Source organism: Uranotaenia lowii, chromosome 3, assembly GCF_029784155.1.
Source record: "Uranotaenia lowii strain MFRU-FL chromosome 3, ASM2978415v1, whole genome shotgun sequence".
NCBI lineage: Eukaryota > Metazoa > Arthropoda > Insecta > Diptera > Culicidae > Uranotaenia > Uranotaenia lowii.
The window spans coordinates 257,598,300-257,615,380 of record NC_073693.1 but is presented as its reverse complement, the minus strand read 5'-3'; the positions used below and the strand labels follow the sequence as shown (position 1 = coordinate 257,615,380).

General features: G+C 37.3%; 2 protein-coding genes across 2 annotated transcripts in view; one reads left to right on the top strand and one right to left on the bottom strand.

The window, feature by feature from the left end:
* The first annotated feature begins 1,257 nt into the window (after positions 1-1,257).
* The window catches only part of LOC129758468 (photoreceptor-specific nuclear receptor-like), a 57,060-nt gene continuing 41,236 nt past the window's right edge, over positions 1,258-17,081 (top strand). Inside the window, exon 1 of the mRNA XM_055755972.1 lies at positions 1,258-1,744. The gene's annotated coding sequence lies outside the window, so the exon portion shown is untranslated. The remainder of the gene's footprint in view (positions 1,745-17,081) is intronic.
* LOC129753326 (uncharacterized) lies at positions 7,173-12,596 on the bottom strand. The gene has a single exon (XM_055749140.1). The coding sequence runs from the start codon at positions 12,594-12,596 to the stop codon at positions 7,173-7,175; it is 5,424 nt and encodes a 1,807-aa protein (XP_055605115.1).

Below are 17,081 nucleotides of genomic sequence, written 5' to 3'. Positions count from 1 at the left end.
CAATAGGCCAAATCGTCAGATGAAACAAGTCAAGCTGTTGCTCTATTATTCAGTTGACTTCATCGAGTTGAATTCGCTGCTAGATTATACGGCAGAAAACGCTCATCTCGCCCTGATGAATTGTGCTCTGTTCGCCCCAGGTCAACAAATTTGAGTAAAAACGTGTTTTAAAATTGATTAGTGAAAAATCAAAAATTGTATGATGTTGAAAATTGAGAAACAATGTGTAAATCATGTTGCAGTGCGTACATTTCAGATCAAGATGATTTAAAGGTCATAAAAGCTTATTTGGTGGTGCTCAAAAATTATAATATTTTCGTCACTTGAGAACCTAGCTGGTTATTATTTAATATTTCTGTAAAGATGAAAAGGATATTTCTTTTTTGGTGAAATATTAATACTTTAGGTAGTACGAAACAAATCCTCATGAAAATTTGTTTAAGAAAATACGTACTTTTTTAGAAAAAATGATTGCTTATTATGCCCTGGGTGCTCGTTATGCCCTTATCTCCCCTATCTCGCTTTTTTCTCCAACATTTGTTAGGCATCGCGGATCAAATACGATAATTTTCGTTTTTATGATTGCCGTGAATGTGCTTCTCTTGGAAGAATAACTTAAATTCTTTAAATTTTGTAACAGTCTCTATTTTACACAACACTTTCGGTAATTCAGAGATACACAATTTGGTCCAGCGAGTTTTGAGATATAAAGTTTAGTGTTTCAGTGTTTCTCGGTTTAGATTTTTTCGCGGTCCCTAATGTGTTTACAACGTTGAAAGCATCTCCTTGAGCGTCATTTTGTCAAAGTTGATCTACTTTTTAGACACATAATTTGATGTGAGTACGTACATATGTATTATAGCTTAACTTAGAACCACAAGTGTTTTTTTTCTAAATATTTGTTATGTTTATTGAACAACAAACAAGTGTTCAACCTTCACACTTGTCCTTTTTAGCTTCCTAACTGATCAGGATCTCTTGTTCTCATTCGATGTTGTGAGCTTTTCAACTTTGTTGCTTGCCCCCTGCTCAAACATTTTGTTATGACTGAAAATATGTTTTCCATCACTAATGCTAATCAAAACGCCACGAGCCAAACCACGCCCCATTTTTTCTCTTTCACATTGCGAGCATGCGCACTTGCAACCGTGAGAAGGGTGCCGTGAGTAATTTAAATAACCATAACGAAAACAGACACGTTTGATTGGTCCTTCAACGCAGCTACGTTTGTTCGCGGGAATAGCTCTGTTAACACCAGCCCGGGACAGTTTAGTAGTGCTTCCATGATTAGGGATACGGAATGGGCGTCCTACGGGGTGACAAAAGGGCGAGCACCGGATCATGACTCTGGTGGCCCGCGTTCAGATATATCCGGTTTGATCCGATGAACGCCCCTGTCCGTGACTTGCACATTGACTGCTATCGAACGGCCAGGTCAATTGCTGCCAGGATCGCGAGTCGTTCGGAAGGATATTAGCAACGTGTGCGCGGGTGCGTGAGTGCTTGAGAATACTTGTGCTGCTCTGTTCGGTTCGGTGAAGGAATTTGTGATTTCTGTTGCAGTTGAATTTTATCCGTCGGTGTAATAGTTCAGCCAAGTATTAAAAAGTTTGTTGTTTCAAATAAAGAAATTGTAAACAAAAGTAGTAAATAGTGAATTGTTTGAACCATTTAACAACAGTGTTGTTACAACTTCTGTGTAGGTTATTTTAAACTAAATTAAAATAACTTTCAATTATCTAAGGTATGTTCTGTGTAATTATTATTGATTCTTAGGTGATAAAAGTTTAAAACTTATTGATTTTGGTATTGCTTTTAACCTTATTAAAATTTCAATAATTCGATAAATTTTATACAATAGATTCCATAGGGTTCCTGCCAACATCTGTTAAACAAAAAAATGGGTTTATAAAAAAGTGGGAAATGAATTGAGATGATATCTCAATTCAACTGTCATAGTCGTCTCTGTACATAAGCATAATTTTACATACATAGGTTGTTGACATGTGTATGAATTATATGTTGTTTTAATTTAACATGCAGAAATAAATGTAAAGGAGAGGCGGGCCTAATGCGCATATTAACCCTCATCCGCATTAGAGTGTCAATTTGACACTATTGCAAGTTTGAATGCTTGTAACTTTTTTCAGAAGCTTCAAAAAACAAAAATTTCTTCGGGGTCCCTAAATAAAATCAAAAGTTCTTTAATATTGCATCTTTACTTTTCTTATGGACGAGTCCTGGAAACCTGGACAAAAAAAAACTCCCTTTTCCGAATTTTAGTGTCAATTTGACACTCTAATCTATCTAAGTCGTTTGAATTACAATTAATTTCATACAAAACTTATATCAAAAGAAGCCTTGTAATGACAGAAAAATATTTTTGTAACATTATATATACCTAAAGCTAAAAGTTTTCTCGTTATTCAGCATGAAAGAAAAAAAAATCCGAAAAACACGCCTCATGAAAACTGCTGCAATCCATATATTACACGCCCGCATAAATGAGGATTGTTGCCGAACGATTTCTTAAATAGTAAAAAGACGATTTGATGAAGTGCAAAAAAACGCTTAGCAAACGATTATTCAAACTGTGAAATACATTAGTTGAACCGTGAATTCCAAATTCACAGTATTTTTAATATGTCGTTAGGTTATGTAATTGTTAAAAACTGTTAAAACACTTGTATGGAAGAACTGTACTACATGCAGTCCACGTTAGGTTTAAAAACCGATAGTGGAAAATGTAATTAGATCATCGGATTGTAATCGTTATAGTTATTTCGAGGATGTCGCATGCCTAAACGCTTACGTCAATAGTTCTGTAACGATTTGACTTTCATGATTCCAACGTTATTCAAACCGTTTTAGAAATCGTTCGTGAAAAGAACACGCACACAAAAGCATTTTTTTCTAATGTAAATGGGAGATTTTCGGATCGGAATGACAAATCATTTCTTATTATATTATTTCATTTTATTTCTTTTAATATTACCATCTTATTTGCCGCAGTCCATTATGGTCGTGCTTCCTGCTGTTCAATACTTCAATCAGCATGCCCTGTACGTCCCGACCGAGGTTTCGGTGCCAAGCAATCCATAGCGCAGATTGGAACTGTGCGGTTCCCGGTAGCGTAACCTGGAACATAAGAAACGGAGTTATCGGGTTTGCTTTAAAACGATTTTAATTTTCACTTACCTGATGTACACGTCCATCGAGCATTTGCAATCGCTTATAGATATTAATGTTCCTGAATGCACCTGCCCCAGCAGGTTGAGTTACCATCGTTTTTCCTCGCCGCTCAAGTAACGAAAAAAAAACAAATCCTCCCGGCGCAGCAACGCAAAAAATGGAACGTCTGTATCAGTGGTGCCAGGTACAATGTTTTAGCAATATTTGAATAGATATTCTGATCCAAAATTTTAAGGTAAATATTTCAGATGAACAGTTTGATTATTGGTACATAATTAAGAATATTTAAGAAACAATAACAAGTTGTTGATTCGAATAAGAAATTCCGTTCAATACATTTCAATGTTTTGGATCAAGAATGCATCTTGTAAACACCAATTTAATGTTTCTGTCATCGATTTGCATCTACGGTAGAAGACACATAAAATAATCTAAGTTCACGTGAAAATCTTTTTTTTTTAACTATTGCTGGAGTTTCCACCAACCACCAACAAAAACAAACACCATGAATACTCCTATAGCTCTATCCCCAACTGAAGAGAAAAATAGAAAGATTTCATAGGGAATTGCCAAAAATTCACGTCAAGTGTTTATTGCATTCGGAAAATTTCATTGATTTCAAAACACAACTCGTTATTTTACCTTATATAAAATGTTGAATAATGTTATTTTGTAGGAAATAGTATTTGTTGCTGTTAAATAAGGTTGCTTAAGATGCATTCTATTTAATACAAAAAATGGCAAATGAACTTAAATTGTAATTAAGTCTGATAGAAACACTCTAATAACCGAGCGTAATTTCACTCGAAGTGTTTTCAAAAGCATTGTGAAAAGCGAGAACCTCGTGCATATCTTCCAAGTTCAATAATTTTCTTCGAAACTTTATAGGGCCGTGTCAGAATATAAAAAATATAAGAAATATTTTCATATATGCGTATTGATTTTTTGCAAAACTATTTGGCATCTCTGACCGGCGTTTCGTTAATTTTTGACAGAAGTCATGAACGGTATGGTTAACGGTTCGAGATCATTTTGACGGTTACAGAAAAATTGAAGGGAATGGTTCATACCATTCTATCACCTTCCCAAATACCATCACTTTTTCACATGAAGGTTCATGTATCGTTTTTATCGTTCAAATTTTTCGTCGAAGTAAAGTTTAACAAAACAGCTACGTTAACAGAGACAATCACTTTTTCTGAAGCTGTAGATGTTTCGTATAGACTGTTTGAGATATAGTTTTTTCGTATGCGGGCGTCCAAAAAAATTTACTTTATGCATATGAAAGCTGAAGTTAATGTCTACATCATGAAGCCAAGAAATATTTTTTTTTAGTTTTTTTTTAATGAAAAGGTCACAAAAAGTAAAAAAAACTGGTCTGAAAAAACCTACTTTTCATTCGATTGCTAGTAAAAACTTTGTGAGTGGTGGTAGAGTTTTTGAAAAAATGTGACTACAAAATTTATTCTAATTATAACATTTTGCTGTCTTTAGATTTTTGATGACACAAAAATTGTATTTACTGGAATTTTTCAAAGTTGACTACTTTGCGTGATTTTCAGTGCTTTTACTTTGTTTGAACCAATCAAAAGTATATCCATTGGAAAAGAAATATAATCTACATTCTTATAAGGTGCAAAAATTTACGCTGGGAGATTTCACAAAAAAAATGACAATTATAAACGTAAAATCATTCTTGAATGTCTAGAACCACAAGCAGAACGCGTCCAGCAGAACGTGTTTTTTTGCTCTCCGAGTCCGACGGTGGGAGGTGGTTTAAGCAGAGAGTGTGAGAAATAATGATGCGTGTCGTGACTAGCAAACGCGAACTACAATCAAGAGAATATTTTCAACCAAAAAACGCACGACACGCATCATTATTTCGTGCATTTTTCTCTGCTCTCTGCCTAAATCACCTTCCACCGTAGGACTCGGAGATCAAACAAACACGTTCTGCTGGACGCGTTCTGCTTGTTGTTCTAGACATTCAGGAATGATTTTACGTTTATAATTTTCATTCTTTTGAAAAATCTCACAGCGTGTTTCGTCTTAAATCATTTTCAAGGCCTAAGACATTTCGTTTTACGGCTCTATATGACGTTCACAAATTGAAACTAATCAATTGTACATTTCGATTTGCAATTCAGTTGAAGTGTTGAAATTCAAATCTTTACTCACAAAAACCCGAACTCGTGTTTTAAATGGGTTTTTTCTAAGAAGTGTAACTAAACAAGTTTAACATTTGAAACCAACTATTTGAACTTCAAAATGCATTCATAGAATACTAATTTTACACATCACAGGGCTGGTAGCGAGTCACTTTTTAGTGACTTGGTCACTTTTTTTGGGTCAGTCACTAAAAAGTCACTTTTTTCATCATTTGGTCACTAAAGTCACTATTTTCCGAAAAATGGTCACTTTTATCACCAAAAGTCACTTTTTTCACCGATAATAAACCAATGAAAGAGTAATTTGAATTGCGCGTGTTAATATTGACGGTAGTAACTGTTGGGGGAAAAATGTTCACCCGAGCACTTAACCGGTTCGGACACTTGTTCGGAATTCGCGGATAAAATAAAAACCACTTAAACTTTAATTTCGATTAGATTCGCGGCGGTTTATTGTGGGACGATTTCAACACGGCGATGGTTTATGTTCGACTGTGCTGCTGCTGGCTGCTTCAGTCAGCTGTTTCGGTAGTCACACACTACCACACATACGCGACGGCATGACTGTCAAGCCGTGCGATGTTTTTTATTGCTGGGGGTGTTCAAGCATTTTGATTGTCGATATGTTTTCCTTCCTTTTCTAACATATGCCGCCCGCCTTGAAATATCATTTCAATCTATCTTGCTTACTCTAACGGTATATACAAATAATTCATTTCTGTTTTGATTTCATATTTCTTCTCTTCTGTGTCAGTGAAACGAGTGAAATTAACAATTTTACGAGCTGCGAAAGCAAATTTGCTTTAAATATTCTTAAAAATCTAATTAGTGCGTGAATATGTGTTGCTGTTCATATGTGGTGTTTGAATCTGGTGTTGAAGAATGTTGTGTTCAATGCATGGAGCTGCCAATTTGCATCAGAAGGATCCCGTTAGCTGCTGGGTCGGAATCAGCTGTTGTATACTGCACCTGCAGTTCGAATACGGTTACCAGTGTGCTGATTTTCAACTGCTTCGGTGATTGATGAACTAATTTCTTGTCTCGCTGTTTTAGGTTGCACTGAATTCTCGTTGACTGATGTTGGTCTGTGGTGGATGACTTGGGAATTTGTCGATCGAACTTGTCTGCTGATTGCGAAACCTCGTTGAAGTGCTGCGATGCCACCGACGTGAGATGAGACTCGATGGCGCGTGGAAGGGGTGACCTGGTAAGATACGATGCGCTTTTTAAACCGTAAGTTGAAAATATTAAAGGGAACTTGCCTGGTGCGGAGGCCCAAGGCCTCCGCGGACTCCTCAGACGTCTCGGTTCTCGCCTTGCTGGTGTGTTCAACGGTTTGGTGTCGATGTGCGAGGTCTTCAGCCCGAGCTGCGCGTGACAATGCTGGCCAAGCCTGCCGGACGCTGCTCTGCTTGGACGAAAAGGTTGATTGGTACCTGTCAACCTTATTTTGCGATAGGCGCACTGCATCTGACGGAGGATAACCCTTATGCGGAACGTGCACAATATTGTGCTGGCGCTTAACGCCTCTGTAGGCGAAACCTTATGTTTCATTCTGACACAGCGTTCACGTGAAACGTGCACCTTGTTGTGCTGGCGCTTAACGCCTCTGTTAGTGAAACCTTGTGTTTCATTCTGACGCAAATTTTCTGACACAGTACTCAAACGACATATATCTGACAAAATCACATGCTTCATGCTTTTAAATCGGGCATAATTATTGTATTTAATTAGGTCTTAATTGAATTTTGATTGGCAAACTGTATAGGTACTTTGAAGACTTCAAAATACAAACTCAAAAACTGACAAAATCTAACTCTGTTGTTCTTTCTCCGGTGTGACATCATTGTCACGAATTGGTAAGATGCATATCTTCGAAATGCCTCTTTGGTAACTTCCAGATTGCGTTCGAACAGTTACAACTCTGACATTACCATCTGACCCAGGGTGAATTTCTGACACTCTTCCGATTGCCCACTGTAACGGTGGTAAATTGTCCTCTTTAAGAACTACCATTGTTCCGACCTTGATGTTATCTCGCTGTTTTGACCATTTCGTTCTGTTATGCAGATCAGACAAGTATTGAATTGACCATCTTTTCCAAATTTGTTGAGCAGTTTTCTCCATTCTGTGAAATACGTTTAAACGATTTTCTGGTATATCTTCCCAGTTCTGTTCTGGGGGTGCAGTGAGCGATTTTTGAACCAAGAAATGACCAGGAGTAAGCACTTCAAAATCGTTTGGATCGTTACTACACGGAGTGAGCGGACGTGAATTTAGAATTGCCTCAATTTGTACAACGACAGTCTGCAGTTCTTCTAGACCCAACGTGCGTGTACCAATAGTGCGCTTCAAGAGTGATTTGAACGACTTCACTGCTGACTCCCAAAGTCCACCAAAATTGGGTGATCGAGCTGGGATAAACTTAAATTCTTTCCCCTGGTTTGCTGAGTGCTTTACAACCGATTCTTGGAAACTATTCTCGCTGAATAACTTGGAAAGTTCGTCGAGTTTCCGTTTGGCTCCAACAAAATTTCTGCCGTTATCGCACATAATCAAACTTGGCGTGCTTCTTCGGCCACAAAACCGTTTGAAAGTGGCAAGAAACCCATCTGTTGACAAATCTGACGCGACTTCAAGATGCACAGCTTTCGTAACCAGACACACATAAATGGCTACAAATACCTTCACCGGGCGACATCGCCGTTGGGGGTAAGTGACAAGGAATGGGCCGCAGTAATCTACTCCCACACGTTGAAATACTGGGTTTTGTGTCACTCTTTCCGGGGGTAAATCAGCCATAAGCTGCTCTTGAATTTTGGGTCTAGCACGAAAACAACGTATGCAATTATGGATTACTGACCGAGCCAAACTGCCTGCATGAATTGGCCAAAACTTCTGACGAACTGTTGCGATCAACAGCTGCTGTCCAGCGTGAAACAACTTCTGATGGTAATACGACATGACTGATCTGGTAAGCGGATGTTTATAATCCAATATAAACGGATGTTTTCTCGTTTCAGAGATTGCTGCATTCTCTAATCGACCACCGACACAAATTATTCCATTCATCATGCGTGGATTGAGAGACAGCAACTTTGAACTGATTGAAATCTGACGGTTATTCAACAAATCTGCATATTCTTTCGGAAAACTTTCTTTTTGGGACAATCTGACTAAGCACTGAAGGGCTTCTTCTAACTCTGAGGCTGCCAAATATCCGACTTTTCTGTTACTGTTGTTACACTTTTGCGCATTGAAACGAAATCGCAAAAAGTACGCGGTCAACCGAATTGAATCTACAAGTGAGGCTCTCAATTCAAATATCTCATTGGTTGTCAAAGAATCAGTGACGACAGTGACAGCTCCTCTCTCTTCGAGCATGGAACTGGGTATTTCTGGACAAACTTGTTGAGGTTGAGGCCAATGCGATTCCTCCAATTGTAACCAACTGGGACCATGAAACCAAAGAGACTGATACTGTAACTGAGCGGGGGTCATTCCTCGCGATATGATATCCGCTGGGTTTTCTGTGCCTGCGACATGACTCCACACGCCCGACCGTGTAATATGCTGGATTTCGGACACCCGATTTGCCACAAAATTAGTCCATCTTGACGGTGAAGATGCAAGCCAACATTTGACTATCATCGAGTCTGTCCAGAAAAACGATTTGAAAGAAGACAGCTCCGTGCCTTTCACGATCTTCTCAAACAGGTGAGCAAGCAGTAATGCAGACGACAACTCCAGCCTTGGAATTGACTGACGTTTCTTCTTTTTCTGGAGATTCTCTAAAGGAGCGACTCGTGATTTTGAGGTCATCAATTGAACAACAGTTTCTCCCGATTCTGACACAGTTCTGACATAAATACAGGCCCCATAGGCCTTCTCTGACGCATCACAAAATCCATGTATTTGTAATGAACTGACATTTTTACTGACACCAACCCATCGTGGTACTGACACATTATCTAACCCAATCAAATTTCTTCTGTATTCATCCCAAGCGCTTTTCAAATCTTCGGTAAGCTCATCAACCCATCCGCATTGTAGTTTCCAAAGCTCTTGAACGAAAATGTTTGCCTGAATAATCACAGGACCTACTAATCCCAATGGATCAAATAACTTGGAAACATCTGACAAAATTGACCTTTTCGTAATGGGTGCTGAACTCTTCCAACTTGGGGTACTAGACCGAAAAACATCTGACTCTGGTTCCCATAACAATCCCAAAGTTTTCACCGTCGAGCTTGATGAATCAAGCTCCAAAACCGAACGTTCATCTCGAAGATTTTCAGGGAGTTCTAGGAGTATTTCTGAGCTGTTCGAAACGTATTTTCGCAAAGACATACCTGCTGAGTCCATCAATTCTGACATTTCTTTGACTAACTGTACACCTTCTTCGATACTGTCAACTCCAGCAAGCATATCATCGACGTAGAAACAACGACTCAAAATCTTCGACGCTAAGGGATGAGTTTTAGAACCCTGATCGGCTAGGACTTGCAAACACTTTGTTGCCAAGTAAGGCGCTGACGCTGTTCCGTAAGTTACTGTTAACAACTCGTAAGTGCGAAGGGGTTGATCGGTGGAGTCTCGCCAAAGAACTTTCTGCAATTTTTGGTCTGATTTCTGAACTTGGATCATACGGTACATTTTGGCAATATCTGCCACAATCGCAAACTGACACAATCTGAATCGCAAAACAATATCGATCAGCTCATCTTGTACAACCGGGCCAACCATAAGCGCATCATTCAACGAGACTCCTGTCGACGACTTACAGGAAGCGTCGAAAACCACCCGTAACTTTGTCGTGGTACTTTCGGGCTTAAGAACTGCGTGATGCGGCAAATAGTAGCAAACTTCATTCAACTGACTTGAGCTGTCGATAACTTCTGACATATGACCAAGACTCTGATACTCATGAATAAATTCAGAATACGACCTTTTCATTTCAGAATCCATTGATAATCGTTTCTCCAAACTCAAAAACCGTTTCGTGGCGATAACTCTGGAATCTCCAATCCGATTCAAAAAACCTTCTTTTTTAGGCAAAGTTACAACAAACCTTCCTGACTCATCTCTGACAGTAGTATTCTTAAAAATCTCTTCACAAGCTGACTCTTCAATCGACTGAACGCTGCGAACATGACATGTTTCGAGCTCCCAAAAACGTGTGAGCTGATCTTGAATATCACCGACTGAACAGACATAAACTTCTGACTGAGAAACTGAATTTTGATTATTGGGCAATCTACCAGACACAATCCAACCAAAAACTGTATTCTGTAATGTGGGGCCGTTCTCTAACGGCTTCATTCTTCCATCCGACAATAAATCCATATAAAATTCGGCTCCAATAATAACATCAATTGGACCAGACTCATAAAACCCAGGATCTGCTAAACAGGCCGAACTCGGCAGCGTAAGGATCGAAGGATCAAAAGCAGCAGTAGGCAGATCAACTGTTAACCTTGGCAGTACAAAAAATTGCATCCATTCTTTAAACTGAGAAATTCTGGGGGATCTAGAACCAACTTCTGCGGAAACTAACTTCGTTGAAACCATTTGAGAGGAGCCAATGCCTTGCACCGACAAAAACGTAGGGGTTTCATGGAACTTCAGCCGACGAGAGAATTCACGTGTCATTAAACAATGCTGAGAACACGAATCTAGCAGCGCACGTGCCAGAAGTGTATTTCCAAAACGATCCTTGACTCGGATCATCGCCGTGGACAGTAAAATATTACGAGACGGTGTAAACGGAAGTGCTACGTAATTCTGACTTGTGGTGGCTTGTGCGTTGTCTGGATTTGTGTTTGTGTTGTGTGAGTGGGTTTGTGCATGCTGTGTTGTGGTGTGCGCATGCTGTATTGGTCTTGAGTTGTGTTGTTGCTGTTGATTCATTGGCTGCGGTTGCGGTTGAAACGGTATTTGTTGCGCCGAACGCGTTTGACTCTGCTGTCGGTATTGTGCCGAAAACTGCGGCTGTGGAACGGAGGATCTAGAATGTAACATACTGTGGTGCTTCTGCTGACAATGATGGCAAGAACCTCGTTCACAATTTCGGTAGAAGTGGCCTGGCATCAAACAATTCCGACACAACTTGTTGCGAATAGCAGCATCCATTCGCTCGGGAACCTTCATCCGATGAAATTTGCCACACTGGAACGGTGAGTGCCATGGATCTGCACAGAACGGACAACGTGAAACTGATCTGATGGTTGTATTACAAACTGTTGATCTCGTCTGACGGGCTTCGGATGGTGGATTTCTTGCAGAGGTGATTGATTGGAGAACAGAGCAGTGACCTTGCAAGAACAGAAGCAGCTCTTCGTACGTTGGGACCTCCTTAGACCCGTAATGCGTCTCCCATTGGCGCAATGTTGCAGAATCTAGTCTAGAACACAACATGTAGACTAATATTGTGCTCCAAGACTCCGTTGGCTCTCCGATTTTCTGTAACATCATCAAGTTTTTCTCAAACTCGCTGATGAGGAAGTTCAGACCGTCATAATTCTCCTTTTTAAGCGGTTCGAGGGCGAAAAGAGCGTCGAGATGAGCCTTCACAATCAGCTTCTTATTTTCATAACGAACTTGCAAAGTTTTCCAGGCGACGTCGTAGTTTGCCTCTGAAAGCTCGATGTTGTTGATTTCCTTCAGTGCATCACCCTGTAGAGAGGAACGAAGGTACGTGAACTTATCCATAGACGTCAGATGCTCGTTGTCATGGATAAGGCTTCGGAAGGAATCCCGGAATGTAATCCACTCTCTTATTTTTCCACTGAAGGACGGCAAACGTATCTCTGGCAGCTTTACTCTTGAAGTATTCCCTGACGCAGACTGACTCTGACTGATGCTGGTTGCGTTCACACCTAAGGCATCCTTATCACCTTGGAGTCTAAGGAGGTCACCTCGGATCGCGAAGTATCGGTCATCGAATTGCTGTAGAACCTTGTCGTTTTCCTCTTCACGTTGCTTGGCGATCTCTCCTTTGACTTCACTGTCAGCATCTTTCTGCTCTTTCTCATCCGCTTCATCCAGCAAAAGTTCAATTTTGCTCCGTATTTCAAAAAACTCACTGTACACAGTATCAATCACATGCAATCTCGAACTTAATTGACACCGATCACTATCAATCTGATAGGTTTGGATGAATCTATCCGTACCATCAAAAATAACATATAACTGCCGTTCACGTTTTAGCAAAGCCTTCAGCGTACTTTTAGACATTGCTACACTTTAGAAAATCTGACACTGCACCAAATATGTTACACTGCAATATTAATTCACTGACCGATAAATCAACTCGACGTTCCACAGTACTGCGACGAAAACTGACAACTGGCAACCCTATTGACAGCAGCGAGGGGGAGGCAACCAATAAAAATCAACAAAGTGAAATGTAGCGGCAGAATCCGAGACCAAATTACAGCGTACAAGGCTCACACCACATGCAACAAACCAAGTCTTACTCACATGCAATATCTTTATTTTTTCTCTCAGGTAGGCCACATGCATCAAGCCACCAATCGTACACTTTACCGAACTCGTTTACTGTTTATTGTCTCCTCAAAAGTGCTGAACAGTTCCAGGTGATTAACTGCAATTTCCAATTGCACCGAAATCTGCGATGGCGTCGCGGCGTCGTCTCTCAGCTGCTGTAGCGATGGCGAATCCTGCGTCCAAAATGGTGCAGCTATCAGGCAGGAACAATAGCTCGAACAGCTTCACTATTCCGCGGTCCACGGGGCTTCCACATATGTCCTGAATCTGGCTTCGAAGGACCAAAATGTTGGGGGAAAAATTTTCACCCGAGCACTTAACCGGTTCGGACACTTGTTCGGAATTCGCGGATAAAATAAAAACCACTTAAACTTTAATTTCGATTAGATTCGCGGCGGTTTATTGTGGGACGATTTCAACACGGCGATGGTTTATGTTCGACTGTGCTGCTGCTGGCTGCTTCAGTCAGCTGTTTCGGTAGTCACACACTACCACACATACGCGACGGCATGACTGTCAAGCCGTGCGATGTTTTTTATTGCTGGGGGTGTTCAAGCATTTTGATGTTTTCCTTCCTTTTCTAACAGTAACGGTAAATTACTTGATCAGTCAGTCAGAAATTTTTCGGCATGTATCACCCTTGGCTTGAGACATTTCGATCTACGACATTATTTGACGTTCGTGAATTGAAACTAACTTTGATTGTAGATTCTAGTTTTTAGTTCAATCAACCTATTGTATTGGAACTCAAAACTTGATATACAAAAACCCTATCTCGTCTTAAGTTAGAATGGGTTTTTATTAAGAAGTGTAACTAAGATTGAGATTGAAACGAACCATTTTTTTTATGAAAAAAAAAATTTTTATGTCATAACAAATGTTATGATGATATGAAATATTCTTTAAAAAACAATTTCAGATTCAATTTTATTTCGTGTTTTTTGTTCTTCTAAATACTTAAAAAAAAAGTGTTGTAAAAATTTACACAAGGCCACAAAAATTACATTTTTTTAGGTGCAATGAATTTAAACGGTAATTTCAACTAATTTGGGTTCGCCGAATCTAAATATGTATGCAATATTTCTATCAGCTTTTATATTTATTATTATTTATTTCGTCTTTGGTTTAATTACCGTACAGACTGATGACTTAAAAACTAAGAAATTCTTCTTAAGCCTATTTTAAAACGACGTTTGCACATATTAAAATTAAACAAATTATACACTAAATTAAAAAGTTCACAACACTTGTCAATAGGGTGGTTTTGGCCATAGGCAGTACGGTGGTGAGGAATTGAAAGAAACTGACGTTGTCGAAGTGTTCTCGTTGGTACATAAATGTTAACACGTTGTAGAATGTAAGCACAGTCAATACGGTTGGTCAATGTGTCGAATATAAAACCTTGCTGTAGTTCGACGCGTCGCTTTTCGAGTGAGGTTAGACATATCAGAGCACACCTTTCATCGTACGGTGGGTTTGTTATTGAAATGAAAATAATTTAAAATCTTAAGAGAAGTTTCTGCACTTTCTTTTTACAAAAACTCAAATTAAAAACATATTATTTAGAAATAAAAGTTTTATATGAATTAATGAGCTTTAAATAGAATCAACTTTTTTTTACACTTTCTGCTGTGATGTCAAAAATACTTGTAATGACATTTTTCCATAATCAGTTATCTATCAATTTTACTAGTAATAAACTCTTTATTACCAAAACTAAATGGCCGAATTTGACAAAATTTCTAGTTGAGGACACTATTTACCAAATCAATAATTGAAAAAATAAGCACCAAAATGGTTATGATGAAACATGTTTATTGAAAAAACTCTTCCTGAAATGTTTTTAAAAACTAATCTTTTTTATTTCCATACTGTATTTTTCAATTTTTTAAATAAATCTACCGAATTTTATGGTACAGTTTTTTTTTTCAATTTTATAATTAACTTGCCGGATTTTTTTAATCAAACTTTTTAAATTTTTAAGACATCTTTTTAACAATTGTTTCCTTGTTTTAAATTCTAAATTTTCGTGTTCTTCAGCCATAAGCCTTTAACTCCAAATTTTAAATAAAAAAAACATAATTTCAACCTTCTGTTCTTTCAGGACCCAAAATTTTAATCAAAAGAGACAAAATACTCAGAGCTTGTAATTCAAAGCTTAAAAACCTGCGATTGAAACTTTAAAAACTTTTTATTAATATTTTTTATATGAAATCATATTTTTGGATCGATCATGATTTATAAAATTAATCTAAAAAGTTTGAAAAATTGTTCTAAGCAGCAACTTTCAAAATAAATGTTAATACGCAGTGTTAATAACAAAAGTTTAGAACTCATTATTTTTAATTGTTTATCAGTTTTTATCATTCACATATGTAATTACTCATTTTCTAACATTTCTTTGTCAGTGTAGTTGAACATGGAGGATTTTACTTTATTAAAGGTTTTATGTCTGGCTTCTATAACTGGCACTTTTAAAATAATTATAAATATATTCTACTTTTTGTAAAATTAAATTAAAACATCAAACATTGAATAAATTCTGTTCAAAATTCATTTCTTATTCAGTAATCGGTAATTTAGACATTTTAAATCGTGATTAAATATTTTTTGTTCAGATTAAAAAATTACAGCGAAATTTCTCACTAAACTTCCAGTTAAAAATGAGGAAAAGAATTCCAAATTTAGATGAATAAAAATTAACAAATATTATCATTTTCCTAACATCTATTCATGCTAAGTTTTGTACAAGATTTGACATTTATTTTAGAATTCAGATATTTTTTAATTTTAAATTTGCTAAGAAATTCTTCTGAAACTAATTTATTTCTTACTTTCTTGACTTATCGAAAATTTGAAACATTCATAGTAATATGTTTCCAAAATTTAGTTTATCAGTCATTTTTTTAGTTTTTGTGTTGAACATGAGTGACAAATGGTGTAAGAAAATCCTTTCCTTTTCAATTGTTTATTTTTGGTATTGTTATTAATTTTATCTAAATTTGAATTTTGAAAACCCCCCCGGAAGGGTCCATCGCACGGGCCTGACTGGTCACATTTTTTGTACTTCAAAGTTATTTTTTCGTTCTACATAGTCACTATTTGGTCACTTTTTTCGGTCCTCAAAGTCACTATTTGGTCACTTTTTTTCAAATTTTGGTCACTAAAGTCCCTACTATTTCATTATCAAACCGCTACCAGCCCTGACATCACAAGTTGGTAACCATGTGAAAGGTGTTGGACACGCACGATTGTCAAAATCCTAATTTCGATGACTTTATAACTAACCACTTTGATTGTAAAAAAAGGTAAATGTCATTCCAAATTTTATGCTGATATGAAATATTCCTCCAGAAACCAATTTCAGCCTCAATTGTATTTTGTGTTTCTCATTCTTTTGAATCCTAAACTCCATATCCAAAAAGTTTTTGACAAATAACTCAAGGCCTCCAATTTTACGTTTTTCCTAGGCGCAAATAATTTAAGAGATGATTTTATATAATTTGGGTGCCCAAAATCCAAATATGCAATTAGGTTTTTGTCTAACAGCTTTGTTTTTTAAATCACTTTTATCGCAATAGGTGAAAATCATTAAAGAATTTCTTTTTTGACTTTTTTGACAAATCTGTGAAACATAAAAAAATAATAAAAAACTTTAAATCAATTATCTACTTTCCCCTAGATCGCAAATAATTTTGGTTTCAATCAAATTCAATTTAAGATATTTGTAGGCGAAAAACAAATGCAGATTTCAACAAATTGGTAAAATTCAATAATATCCTTTTTATTTTAAATTTCTTTACTAGAGTCGGACATGCTTGTAATGATATATTCCAAATTTATAAAAACTGTAGAATTGCATGCATTATCATCGTCATCAACATTATTATTCCTAAATAAATTAAATATAATAAGCAAATAAGGAATCTTTTTTTTTAATTTCACGAAGATTTGTAAGGGCATTACCTAGTTATCAATGATTGATTTCACTTAAAACTGATTCATGTTTAAACTTATAAACTCCATATCATCGATACTAGAAACGTATCTTTTTTAACGTCTTGTTATGTTTTTATATGTTTTTATAAATTACCAAATTTTATAGTTTTTTTTATTTTAAACTAGCTGACCCGGTGTGCTTTGCTACACCTTTCAAAATCAAATGATATTTTTAAAAATTATTCAAATTTCTATTTCTTTATTTGCATTATT

Bases quoted from the DNA above. Each gene is read 5' to 3' on its own strand.
- LOC129753326 (XM_055749140.1), bottom strand. From the start codon at position 12,596: ATGTCTAAAAGTACGCTGAAGGCTTTGCTAAAACGTGAACGGCAGTTA.